Source organism: Rhipicephalus microplus, chromosome X (assembly GCF_043290135.1).
Source record: "Rhipicephalus microplus isolate Deutch F79 chromosome X, USDA_Rmic, whole genome shotgun sequence".
Lineage (NCBI taxonomy): Eukaryota > Metazoa > Arthropoda > Arachnida > Ixodida > Ixodidae > Rhipicephalus > Rhipicephalus microplus.
In genome coordinates, this window is record NC_134710.1 from 439,870,494 (window position 1) to 439,885,077 (window position 14,584).

General features: G+C 48.4%; 1 protein-coding gene across 1 annotated transcript in view; it reads left to right on the forward strand.

Annotated features, from left to right (window-relative positions):
* The window catches only part of LOC119161814 (uncharacterized), a 477,337-nt gene that overhangs the window by 267,784 nt on the left and 194,969 nt on the right, over nt 1-14,584 (forward strand). Inside the window, exons 14-15 of the mRNA XM_037414326.2 lie at nt 2,083-2,271; nt 13,789-14,028. Of these exons, the coding sequence (XP_037270223.1) occupies nt 2,083-2,271; nt 13,789-14,028 (429 nt within the window). The remainder of the gene's footprint in view (nt 1-2,082; nt 2,272-13,788; nt 14,029-14,584) is intronic.

Genomic DNA, 14,584 nt, shown 5'->3' on the forward strand with positions numbered 1-14,584 from the left:
TCTAAGAAAGCTAGTCACTTAAAACGACCCACAACCAATATTCATGGTTCCAGTTTTCTTGAGTGTAACGAATAGCTCACCAGTCTGAGATTTGTGACCACAGAATGGTAACACGCAAAGCACCGTGCAAAATTCAAAATCAGAATTTTCGTTATTTGCGTTTCTTATGCAGTCTTAAATAACCATGCTGCGAACAGTCGATGTGATCGCGATAGAAAATATACGCCAGTGTAACGCCAGCAGTGATGAAAAGTGAGAACCTTAGTACAGACACGTAATGTTGTGTTTGTCAAGCCTACACTTCCGCGACCACTGCTTTCTAGCGTGCTTGATAAATTACAGAAGTTACAGCACTTTCTTGAGGCTTATTCTGCAATTAATTTTGGCCGTGCATAGGTTGTGTTTTTGACCCAAGCCAAGTTGAGCTAAGACAAGTCCTTGAAAACGAATCGACGCACTTACACGTGATTGACAATTCACGCAAGGTACTTCTCAGGGATGTCCGTACTACGCCAAATAATTCACATTCAGAGACGTGAAAATTTCTAATTTCGGGGATATTTCTCTACAAACGTTGACAGAATTCACAGCATATTTTCCTGCACAACATTACTAATTTCCGTTCCTATCCATGCACACACATTCTATCGATACACATGTTTCACGTACTAGCGACTTTTGAAATCATGACTAGCCCCTCTCCTGCCGCCCAACAAAAGCACGGCTTTATTAATTCACATACTGTTTGTACAATGCACATTGTGGGCATGAAGACTTACACCAATAGTGAACTAGAAATCGCTCCACGTAAAGATCAGAAACAATTCTCGAGCTTTTGTGGTGCACACGCCCAAACCAATTACAGCAGATGAATATGCGCTATGATTGATAATTATCGATTGTGATTTGAGAACTTAACCTATCCTGAAATTCTCTGCACTATCACGAAAAATCCCTTTTTTCATTCGGCTCGAAACAACGGGCGAAAATTACCCGAAAATAGAAAAATTTTCTGCATGGAACATCAATGCTTCACGTGCGGCCGTGGTTGAATGGCTTCAATATGTCATCGCTTGGCAACTTGAGTAGGTTAAAGCAACAAAATTTGGCTCACGTGCAAGCGCAATATTCGAACCCCTATCAAGTAGCGACATGTTTCGATGGACGACAGTGGTAGCAACATATCAGACGGACCACCACCATTGCCACCACCAGCAGCACGCATTGTAGCGATTCTCTATAGAGCAGTAGGTCAGTGGCAATTAGCATGCCGCAGCTATCACATTCACAAGCCGGCATGTTTCTTCCAACGCGCCTGACGTGAGAGGAATCGAACTACTCTGCAAACGTGGCGAAACCGGGCGCATGCACAACTGCACCTGTTTCCCTGCAGAGGTCACAAAAGGAGCACCGCTTTTCACTCTCTACTTTGTTTATCTTGCAAGCTACATAGAAACAAACAAAAATGAACAACACACATAATCAAAATTTAAGTCCTCATTCTGATGGGCTTTAAGTAATCACAGCAAAGTTACTAGGAATTCATATTTCTGGTTCATGGCGCTTGCGCTACAGGTGCGATATAGCGGTTTTGGTTACTTTTAAACTCGATTTGAAAATTTAGGTCCTACTCAAACCTCTAAAAGTATGCTGTTACCTGTTACTATATTTCACGCTTTTTTTCTTTTCATCAGAATCTAATCCCCCATTCTGGCAAGTTGTGGGTGCTTCTAACTCTTTGTCAGTAACAGACCTTGACAATGGCTATAGGGTGTTCTACAGCAAACATACTCTGAATTCGGCGGCGATTTCTGTACATTTCGGAGGCCCTAAGAGAGCATCCTTACACTTAAGATTGCTTAAACTCTGTTCATTGCTAAAAAATTTTTCACAGAATTGAAGCAATTGAGCCTGCAATTATTGATTTGTATTCTTTTCTGAAAACTGTTGTAGGCTGAATAAAAGCAAAACAATAATAAGTGCGATGGTTAAATAACGAATCAATCAATTGCTTTACCCGAGCCTTGTGTACTGATAATGCTTGCCCTCAGTGTTTCAATGCAGTTTTTTTTCTTTTTCGAGATCTTTATCCTTGTCCAAGAGGAGGATGGCTGGACTTCTCGAGAAAGAACACGTGTTTGTGGCTGAACTTGTCGCCATTGAATTACAAGCGAGCTGCTGAGAGCTGTCGTGCCAGTAAGGGGCGCCTTGCTGTGATCAATAACTCTTCATTGTCGTACACTCTCGCATTACTGCTCGCTCCAAACAATGGTAAGTAGACCTCGCATGTAGCCCCCATTTTGTGTGCGTACTGCAGAAATTTTTTTCAGATAACGAAGTATAACAGATATGAGCTATGAACTGACATGTTTGTTTCACCTTAAACAAGGACAATATATATTTAGCAGCAGTTTGTGAATGTTTAGGATCGCGAATACAAATTGATTATTTATATGTTCCCATTTGAAGTATATTGCAATAAAACACGTATTCGCCTGTTTCTTAACATTTTGCTATAGACGCATGTTCGTAAAAAAATAGTGGCTAAGTATTCCAATCAGAAATGATTTCGGAGGGGTGTACATTGTTAACTTGAAGGTAAAGAATCAATTGGTTTTCAGCATACTAATGTTAAAGTATAATTGCAAGAAACTCTCTACGATGTCTGTGCAAAGCCTAAAATGTCTATTGATATTTTGGTTCGTACTTCATCTTCCATGTAGCACTTTTGTGAATTGTTCCACATCACGGACATGGCTGCAAATGTATGCCATCGGCCTGGAGTTTAGCACGGCCTCAACTTTGGTTAGAGTCGTGACAAGTTCGTCCTTCGTGAGGCTATGCTTGCCGTTGGTTTCCTTCAAGGCTAGTTTCACGGATCTGAATAGACACTCACAGAATCTCCCACCACGTGTCTCGGTCACCGATAAACATTCCCTGAATCTTATTATTTAAAAATGTGTTCGCGACTTCTTTCGAATGCATGGATTTCCAGAGGTTAAGCAGTGCTTTTTGCTTCGTTTGAACGCAAGAGCATTGCCCGAATATACAACCGCAAAAAATCCTCTTCAGGGCACGAAACAGCGAAAGACGTGTAGAAAGATGGAAGCAGACATCTTCTACCAGCTCGAGGAAAATGGCTCTGACGACCGCACAGGTGAAGAGTACAACGTACGCTTTCTAAAACGATCGGGCGACCTTGATGAATAGCAGTCCGGCAAAGTCGATCCCTACAACATGCAATAGGTTGGCTCTATTTACTCTGTCGGGATGTAAAAGAGGGGTTTGTACTCGAAGTGATCTTACATGTTCGTGACAACGCACTACACTATCCTTGATTACTTTTTAACTAGTTACTGTGCTTTCAATATGCAAAACTGCTCCCGTAAGTCGACGAGTGTGTCTCATGCACCAGCGTGTAGGAGTTGGTGATGGTGCTGAGAAACTATGAGTTTCCGGTAAGTATGGTTTTTCGGAAGAGTGACTGGGTGTTGCTCAGAATAAGATTATTTACTGTAGTGAAGGCGTCCGGTCATGCGCGAAATTCTGGTGTCGTCTAGGAAAAACCAGGTATTGCAGAAAGATGCATCGTGAAGGGTTTCTTGCCTCTGCAAATTGTCCTTCTTTTTTCCGAAAACGCTTCTGCTTGGACTTGCACAACCAGTACTTATCAGCGACAGTCATTTTGTTGAAAGCGTTTTTGTGGAAAGTGCTATTTTGTGGAAAGGCACTGCTCTTACGCTTTAGCTTGCTGACAAATCACAAGACCCAGGCAGTGATCCGGTGTAACTGATTAATGGAACTGTAATTAGTGACATGAATAATTAGTGGCGCTAACTAGGATGTTGTAGTCAGTGTAGTCAGGGCTTCACGGACTTGTATGTGGCATGGTTTTTTGTCGTTTTCGGTCCATAGGTCGGAAGTTACTTCGACTTGCTGTGGCCAGTATTTGTTGCTTTCAAATAGTCACGAAATGCTGCCACAATTAGGAAGATGAAAGCTGCTCGCCATTTAATCTACAGGTGATCATATATGCAGTGTTTTCTATCCGTAGGCAGTGTGTCCTCCACTTTGTGTTTGTAGCAGCTTGAAACTCGTCCGCTCTATGGTGTACAAATGTTTTTCAATGACAACTCTCACCTCTTGTGCAGTGTAGCGCTATCATTCACTCTGTTCACAGGTGGACGCTGCTAAAAGAGTCATGAATGGATCACTTAACATGTTTCTACAGTCTTGATTCGATAAATAAAGCTAGAAGGTCCAATCAGGAGAAGGCTATCTGTTTTATTGGTGCTATACGAGCGTTGAAAAAGATGCTTCTGTAATAAGCTCTTTCTTCATTATCCAAGGTGTACTGGTATGCGACGACTGCACCGTAAGCGAGTGGGCTTGCTTTAGCAAACACGTGAAGCATGCTGGTCTCTATCTGTGGTGTGAAATTGTGCAGGTAAAAGCAAGGTAGCTGGATTCCGCAGACAATAACAAGCTCAACACACCACCTTTTTTCATTTATTTAGGAGTAGAGGCAGAAGAATAGTGTGCCCGTCGAAGTTGAGCGTGTAGCGGTGGGAGAATAAACACTTGAGATGACTTTGAAGGCGGCTGAAAGGGCTGTGCCGATCGCACCACTTTATTCCAGGCCTGAGGCGGAGCCGCAGCGACTGACAGCGTCCGATACGCCAAGCGCGTGAGCTCGTCCTGTTCTCGCCCAGCTCTCGCTAGCGTGAGCTGCGTGAGATGCGCAGCGCACTGGTCAGAACATGATGTTGATGATAGCACTACGCCCCCGCCCCCCTAGCGCTTTGCGCAATTTGAAGGTATATGAGAAAAGAATGAGAGCGACAAATACTAGATACATGAACGGCAATCTGAAGGTGTCCGTTGGGAAGTCCAGGTTGTCAACGTGAGTAGTCTATCGGGAACTAGAAAGTCTCTGGTGAGCAGCTCTGGGAGGTGTGCAGTGGCCGAGGGCCATGACGAAAGCACGCTGTTGGAAGGAGCGTACGAGACGGATAGCGTGAAAAGGGGCTGCGGGCCGAGCAATTCCGCAGTGCTATGTAATGAAATTGCCACACACACAAGCTCATGCGGTGCTGATGATTCTTGCACACACCTGGGCCAAGATGTCCAGAAAACAGAGTGGTGCGTTTGCATAGCATGTCTAGGCCAGCAGGTTTAGCGTTACGTCGCTGATAGCGGTGGGCGACACGGGTTGCATGTCGACGGCTCTGGTAACAGCATTAGTGACGGCAGATTACTGGCTGCTGCTGTTTTCTGTCGTGTGAGCAGGCGAGCCGCAAAAAGTGTGTGGTAGAAGGACGAGGCATCACCAGTCGTAATGCGATGCCGAGCAGTTGTTAATGGACTGGAAGACGCGTCAGCTGTACTCGGAGGTTTAATAAGTGCAGAAAAGCGAGTGTGTGGGGTGGCTGGCGAGTCGTCTGCCGGCGTGTCCGGTAGGGCATACGTGGTCAGCTGTGGCGAGCCTGATGGGTGGTCCTCGAGAGTTTCGGTAATGGTTGCAGCATCTCGCACATTTGACCGTGGCTGGTGAGGGGCATGAACTTCTTCTACGGTGAACATCAAAGGATATATTAGTAGCTAGTCGCAGAATGCGCAGAGCCCTGAGGTTTATAGAATGTCGCTTCGGGACATCGCCGACGTCAAAGCCTTCAGGATCACGGGGCTAATAGTGGGCGTCAAGGTGTCCATAGTCGTGGCAGACTCCAGGGCGTGTTGCGATGTAGTGGTCATGGAGTCTGATAGAAGGTAGAAGTAGTCAAAGCCGGGTGTGATGGTTAAGGGACGTTCGTCACTATGTTTGCTTATAGCTGACGAGAAAGGATTAACATGAACTTTTTATTTCATGGCATGGGTGGAACGGCTGACGGCGCACGGATACGCTACCGTGTGCAGCGCCGTTGAGTCGGACGTCGTGGCCAACCCAGCAGTCCGGGTCGCAACTCCCGGAGGTCCAGGATCAGGCCACGGCTCACGAGGACCACACCCGGTAGGCCTCGCCCACGAACCTGCTCCCGGCCACTGCACCCAGGCAGGAGCCGTTCGACAGGTCTCGGCCTTGGACCTTGTACAGGCCGACGGACTCGACCTCGAACCGACACGTACGGGTCTCACGTCCGGCTCAGGAACGCTGCCAAGAACTCGTCCTCTTGAGCAGCGCACCGCTTCCTCTGCCTTCGTGGCCTCAACCCTCGAGCTCACTTTTCCGCACGTTCCTTATTGGCCAGGGCACCGCCAGGTACCCTCGGGTGCACACTGCAGCTCATGAGCCCGTGGCCCACGTCCGAGTCTGGCGCGTCGCTCGGTACGGCTCAGCACCGCTAGGCGATCCTCAATTCAGCCAGAACTCCCCTGGCACTTGAATCATCGGCCACCCTGGACCTTGAACGGCTCCGTGGTGCGTGCACACACCCGCGTCTCGCCCGGCAGAACGTCTCGCTCGTCCCTTGCCTACGTGCGACGCTCTGGTGACACCGGCGCTTGATGGCATGGGTGCGACTACTGAGCAGTCAACCCGCATTGGAGACGCGATGCTCCATGCGGGGAATGGCCAGCCCGTCCAGCGAAGAGCGTGCGCCGAGACGCGATACTCGACGCAACCGTGACCATTAGCCAGGCCACGTTCATCGCTGTGTTGAACGGCTGACCGCGGAGACGCCTCGCCGAGATCCGCGATGCCCTCGGCAAGGAAGAGAACAGCAGGCCAGGCCGCGCCCCGAGATGCAGTACTCGTGCCGGCAATGCCGCCCCAGCTGGTAGTTGGACGACAGTAGCGTGGACGGCCGCGTTCACTGGCCGGAACCTGGATCGCCTGCTTCCGACGCTTCGGCCCGCTGTCTCCCGTCTGCCGCTGCTCCGGCTCATCCCCAGCCACACAGCCTACTGCCACGTAATGGTCATACGTGGCCCAATCGTGGCACGCCACTTCTATGGGCCACCACAGGTCATCAGCTGATTTGCTGACACCCACGTGCACATTACACGCGCCTTGCCCTGCACTTCCGTCGTTGTCGTTTTCTTCAATCATCACAATAATCTCCCGCACAAGAAAGTTGTTTCAGGCAAACAACTTTTCTCACAATACACAGTGATGAGAAAGAACAGTCCCGTGGACTCACGACTCTCGAGCAGTGGTGGCGGAGATGGCTGGACCAGCGCGGCCTCGGACCTCGTTTCCGAGCTCTCTGGTCCCTCATTCCTCAGCGCTCATCCATGCCAGCAAAGCCTCTCCACTTAGCCCCATCTGCTTCCCTAGCTCAACTAGCTTTCTCTTGTCGCCCATTCTCGTCGGCCACACACAAACAACGTGAGGCTCTCAGATGTAACGCGAGAGCTTAATCCTGGCAGGCTCGCCATTTATTGTGATGGTTAAGGGACGTTCGTCACTATGTTTGCTTACAGCATTTGAGAGAGAATTAACATGAACTTTTTATTTTATGGCATGGGTGGAACGGCTGACGGCGCACGAATACGCTACCGTGTGCAGCGCCGATGAGTCAGACGTCGCAGCCAACCCAGCAGTCCGGGTCGCAACTCCCGGAGGTCCAGGATCAGGCCACGGCTCACGAGGACCACACCCGGTAGGCCTCGCCCACGAACCTGCTCCCGGCCACTGCACCCAGGCAGGAGCCGTTCGGCAGGTCTCGGCCTTGGACCTTGTACAGGCCCACGGACTCGACCTCGAACCGACACGTACGGGTCGCACGTCCGGCTCAAGAACGCTGCCAGGAACTCGTCCTCTCGAGCGGCGCACCGCTTCCTCTGCCTTCGTGGCCTTAACCCTCGAGCTCACTTTTCCGCACGTTCCTTCTTGGCCAGGTCGGTCACCGCCAGGTACCCTCGGGTGCACACTGCAGCTCATGAGCCCGCGGCCCACGTCCGAGTCTGGCGCGTCGCTCGGTACGGCTCGGCACCGCTCGGCGATCCTCGATTCAGCCAGAACTCCCCTGGAACCTGGATCCTCGGCCACCCTGGACCTTGCACGGCTCCGTGGTCCGTGCACACACCCGCGTCTCGCCCGGCAGAACGTCTCGCTCGTCCCTTGCCTACGTGCGACGCTCTGGTGACACCCGCGCTTGATGGCATCGGTGCAACTACTGAGCAGTCAAACCGCATCGGAGACGCGATGCTCCATGCGGGGAATGGCCAGCCCGTCCAGCGAAGGGCGTGCGCCGAGACGCGATGCTCGACGCAACCGTGACCATTAGCCAGGCCACGTTCATCGCTGTGTTGAACGGCTGACCGCGGAGACGCCTCGCCGAGATCCGCGATGCCCTCGGCAAGGAAGAGAACAGCAGGCCAGGCCGCACCCCGAGATGCAGTACTCGTGCCGGCAATGCCGCCCCAGCTGGTAGTTGGACGACAGTAGCGTGGACGGCCGCGTTCCCTGGCCGGAACCTGGATCGCCTGCGTCCGACGCTTCGGCCCGCTGTTTCCCGTCTGCCGCTGCTCCGGCTCGTCCCCAGCCACACAGCCTACTGCCACGTAAGGGTCATACGTGGCCCAATCGTGGCACGCCACCTCTATGGGCCACCACAGGTCATCAGCTGATTTGCTGACACCCACGCGCAATTTACACGCGTTTTGCCCCGCACTTCCGTCGTTGTCGTTTTCTTCACTCATCACACCGGGATACCAGAATAGCGGTCCATGGAAGGCTGCGGACCGGTTGGTACCTTGCTCTGCGACTCCGGAAAAACCTTCATGGTGTGAGTAAACGGAAGCGGGTGGTACGTGTGGCCGTAGCAGGCGAGCACCGCAATGCAGAGGTCTTTGTGAGGCTGCGGGCTGGTGCTTGAAGCGGCGATGAGATGGCGCAGCTCTACCGGAAGGGCGTCGAGATGAATGGCGTGCACCAGCGGCTCGTTCGTTAAGCAAGTCACCTCAAGAACGGAACAGCATTGAGATGCATAAACCATATTTTGGTGTAGGTCAATTGAAACGGCGGCCCTGGCGGGCAGAATCGCAGGAACGTGGCTGCCGGTGGCTCGTCGAAGGGCGCGTTCTCCAAATCACCACTGTAGCAGCGGGAAAGAAAGACATGAGACGACGTCGAAGGCAGCCGACGGGGCCGTGCCGATCTCGCCACTTTATTCCAGGCCTGAAGTGGGGCCGCAGTGGCTGCCAGCATCCGGACCACCAGGCGCGTGACTTTGTTCTGTTCTCGCGCAGCTGAAGCTAGCTCGAACTGCGCGAGAGGTGCGGCGCTGTGGTTAAAAATGATGATGATCATCGTGGCACTACAAACTTTCAGATGTGCTTCAAGCCTTTCTTAGCTATTTTAGGAAACCAGGTTAAGAATCTCAGTGGGCCGTACAATCTTGCGGTTGCTTACTGGGTAAAGATCTTGGTGGCAATGCGAAATTTCACAAAGTCAAGGAGAAGCCAAGGGTAAAATGACAGGTTATAGCTATCTGGATGCCAAACTCACCCAAGAATCTTCCAAGCACGCAGTGGCTCGCTGAAGCTCTCCACAACCTTGTTTCAGGGGATCATGCTTGCAAAAGGATTGTTCGTTTGATACCCTTTTATTAGGTTTTATAGCAGCGGCAGCAAATGATTCCGTTGTTTCTGTGCACGACTTGATAGCTTCCTAGAAGTTGTCGGCTCCAGTGATTATATCATCTATGTAGGTGCGATATCGCAGCTTTCAAACAGTATCAGGATGCTCCGGGTACAACTGTTTAAATGAAGTTGCATAGTTGCCGCGAGAAGATACGGGCTTGAACTTGGAACAAAAGAGACCCCTTCGTCATCTATAAAGTGATCAGTTTCAGGAGCGACTGGTCAGGCATGGCAGGTTTCTCAGACCGTAACTATCGCAAGACATTTCTATCAGCTTTTTTGATGAAAATTTACAGAAACACATTTTCAATGTCAGACACCATAGTGATGCGGTGGCGACTAAAGCTGAACAGTAGGCTTAGTAGATCTGTGTTCAGGTTGGGCCCACTGTAGAGACTGTCGTTGAGAGAAATGTGTTCTTTTGCAAGCGAAGAAGCCTCAAAGATAACTCATGTCTATGTTTACCCCTCTTCTTTGATTACGGTGTGGTGAGGCATATATTATACTGGGCCCTTTGCGAATATTGTGTCGTTGACTACTTCAGCCATGCCGTATTTGGCATACTTGGGGGTGGTCGTGTATTGTGATGTCAGGAACCCTGAGTTTCAATGAAGCCCTTTTGTCATCGGACTTAGCCGTCTTTGTGCTGCAGCTTTATTTTCGTCGCGTAGAATTTCTGTTTAAGACAGAGGTCATACTTGGCGACTTACTGAACGGTTTCTTCAGAGTATGTCACACCATGTCCGCCTTCGTTCAGTGGTGATTACATTCCTACGGAGTCAACATTCTACAATCTTCCGATTGCATCATCAAAATACACAGCTAATACGTTCAGAACCATAACTTCTGTGCACAGTTCTTTTAGGTTGGATGTTGCTAGTCCATGAATTATCCAGCCAACTACTGTTTCCACTGCTCCTAAACCTTGGTGCAAGAATTTCGCTTGGCCTGTCACAAGTTCCCAGTAATGGTCGGCTCTGATAGGGTCTCTATTAACGCCTAGTCAGCGTGTTTGGCTGGAAACTCGAAACCAACAATTAGAAGCCCGTGGTTTGACATTTCTTTAAGTACACTTGCTTTAGGTAAAGGGACCTGTTGATAACAGATATTCTAAATGAAAAGTGCAACTATGCTGTATTTATATTTTTCATATGCGCCATCGAGTTGCAGTGTAATTCCTCAAATGCTTCTCTTGTGGCCACAGAAGAATCTCACTGACAAGTTTTCGTGGTCCGTCATGTTGCACTTTACTTTTTTTCGCAGGTCTGCATGTAACGAACGTTCTCTGACTTCTAGCATCTAAAATAATGGGCATGACGGCTTTTTTCAGACAGGAAGACGCATGTACGATCGCATTGTGAGATAAATAAGCCGTTGTCTCATGACCGCTGGCAGACGAAGAAATGTGACCACATTCTCAGAAGCGGAACCCACAAATCTTGGCTCGCACACGGTCATCGCACATCCTCGATAACATTTTAGGCAGCTGACCATTCTGTGACAATTCGTCGGCAGATGACATTGCATCGTACATCTGAAGCAGCGACCATTTTGCTGAAAGTCGGTGTTCTTTTCTGTGAAATGAGCGTGGCTTTGCGATCTTGGTAGTGTGTTCGTCACTATTGCAGATGAAACAGATGGTTCGTGTGCTGTACTTTGAAGTTGACGCTACTTGTCTCGACGTGCTTGATTTACATGCCTTCTTTTTTTATCAGCACGCCTCAGTTGGTTTATATCGCTGATTTCGGTCCCTGTTGACATCCCAGGACACAAAGCGTTCTCGCACTCCAAATTCTCTGCGGTTAAAGTCAAGTATAAATCATAAGGTGCTCTGCAATGCAGAAGACGTCTGCTCACTCACGCCGTTGTACCCTTAAGGTGACAAGTGTTGGTGGACGTGTACGCCACGCCTGTAGTACTGGGGTAGCCAGCTCTCGCGGTAAACTTCTGATGTTGATCGGTCACAAAAATGTCGAAAACAACTCCTTTATCATATTCTACGCCCGCACACCACGAATACTGCCATACAAGTGACGCACTTTGCTGTTGACCGAATGGTTTGTGAGTCGATGAGATGCTTAACCTGGTTTTTGACGATGACGGCTTCCTTAGTGAACCATGCAACGAGGATGAACTGTGCGTCATCATAACACCTCGAACCAGCAAGTAATTCAGCGATAGCTGCAGCGGTGGGGCCTTTCAGTGTTGATCTCAAAGGCAAACGTGTCTACATTCTTGAAAATGGGTTTTTCGTGAACGACGTTTTGAAGCTGTCCCGAAAATGAAGGCCAGTTGTGAGGCGTTCTGTTAATAATACAGCTGTTATACTCAGGGAAGCCTCATGCTATGACTAGCGGTCGGGGCATCCGTCGTGGTAACAGCTAGGTTTCCCGGTGCATGTTCTGCCAATGGATGCAACTGCAGGACCCGATACTTCAGTTTGGACGAATAAGTAACAGCCTTGCCTATGTACTCGGAAGCCAGAACGAATTCTAGCTCACTATCATGGCTCATTAATACGGCTCTGTCGCTCAGTCAAGAGATTTCAGCTGGCCTGTATTACCTTGAAATAAATATGCGAGTACATGAAGATCATTCAAGCTTCCTTCGCAGTTTGAAATAATCGCCTCGGATTCACTTGCGAGCTTCGTTGAAATGATGGGACGAGCTTTGCCCTTGGCTTTACGTAAGTCCGTGATGGTGCTTGGTTGAGACGTAGCAGCCCGAATGACTGGTAAGTCGAGATCGTAACAAGACACTTCTCTGCCCTCGGTTGCTGTAGATGCCGTAGTTCGATTACTTTTGGCGGGTTTCCGGTGCCAATTTGAAGAGAGTGACTCCTTCGGTAGATGATTTAAAGGCTTTATTGCCGTAACAAACTCATTCTTAACCTGTTGGTCAACCAGGCAAGAATAGAATGAGTCTGCTGGAATTGAGCAGCGCGTGAAGTTGCAACCTGCTATAGTATAAACTTGGACTCTACGTAACACATTTGGGCCTGCATATCATGGTGTTCAGGCTTGAACATAAACAATATTCTACCTACAGGAAATACGTAAATTTAAACTTCATGTGTACCCTACATCGCACTATATATTATTTGTGGCGCAACCCAGTCAAGAAAAGAAAAGAGGGAGACAGGATGGGGCGCCAATCTAGCAACTAGTTTTTTATTGAAAATTCGCTCTTCATTTGCACATTCTTGACCACGTGATATTTTCAGCACATTGATGAATTCAAGAACAGCATTTCTTTCTCTGATAACATTAACGACGGTGAGCTTACACAATTATCTTCTTCAATGATTATGGTCTTTGCTTCGATGATTTCACGAGTACACTTATTTTTGTGCCGCCTGATCATTATACATATTGAATACATAGGTGGAGAACCACAGCGATTGCAATGCGTGTAAGCTATGAATTTCCAACTCGACCAGGAAGCAGCACTGCTACATCGCACCTTCGTGTGAGGCCTCGGGCTAGTGTGATCTTCCCTAGAGGTGTGGCTTCACCACATCAAGGCATTGCACAGCAGTAAAACCATTTTTGAGGAGATTACACGCAGTAAAAATATTTACACTCGCACATTTTCTAGAGTTTGATACTATGAAATTTTTAATTTCTTTACGAATTGGATTCAAATGCTTTAGTAGTTGTCTAAATATTCATAACACTAGAATAGGGACTCATTCCTAGATACGTACTATACCCGGTTGAGGTCAGAATATTGGGAGGTCAGAAGAACACTGAATGCAAGGACACACATGGCACAGCACATGGCCCAAGTGACGATGAAGTAAGCAGGTTACATGTTATATGCAATTATATAAGGAATAGTGCTTCCAAGCCAGCCGGTGCAGAGTTTCTGTAATATAATGAAGCTAACTTTAACTCAGTAATAGGTCACTGAACACACATGTTCAACAGGTGCATTAGGAAACACCAGAGAAGGGGCCTTATAACGGTACAAGAGAGCGAAATATTTGAGCGTGCTTTGGTTGAATCAACTGAATTATATACTATAGGACATCGCATATATTTATTTAGCGGTGGTGCGTATCAGGCGATGCAACTCTCCTCACCCGGCATATACCCGCCGCCATGAAAAGATCACATACTAGTTCTAGCTGCATTCACAACAGCCAGTTAGGTACTCGAGTCAGCAAAGAGAACAAAACATAATTTTAACATCTTTCGGCAGTTCAACGCCAGTTTGACCGCTTCTGGATTGGACTTCAGAGGTCGACGAGCGGTATCTACAAGTGGGAGACCGGTGAGCTGTTGCACGACTTCGCCTGGCACCCCCGGACGGACTACAGGCACAGCGCAGGCACACTCTTCGTCGATCGATATTTCCTCCAAAGGGGTCTCTCGATGCGATTTTCTCTCGAAGATCCCAGTCGAAAGCTTCCTTTTATATGCCAAGCTCCCCTGAGAACAGGTATGCATTCGTTTTTTCACTGTGGCCCTATTGTTGCTTCAATTGCGGTGTTTTGCAGCATTTTGCAGCTTCAATTGCCGTGTTTTGCAGCAACTGATGCGATGACGAAGTGTCATCGCATCAGTTTTATGTGCCCTTAAGGAAAAGCCTCTAGCAATATAAACTTATTGCTGTATACACCGTCCAAGTATCTCTGTTGCTCACTTCGTCACGCAACTTAATTCTCCGCCATGATCGATCATGAAGTGTGTTTTGTTTACATAAAATTTCTTACTGTTAATTTTCATATCAGCAAGCAACAAGCATGACAGTAACTCTTGAATTCGGCGTTGCCTGCGTTAAAGGATCAATGCAACATTTTTGACGAACGCATACTTTACTTGTAGATAATATACCTTGATAGTTGTGTATAATTCAAGCATGGGTCCATGCCACGGTATTAATATTTTGTTTTCATGGTAAAACGCGTGAGCACACGAGACAAGACAGAAAGGACTCGGTGCTGGCTGGCAACATGAGTGTTTATTTGATGCTTACAGTGCGCGGAGTGTGCCTC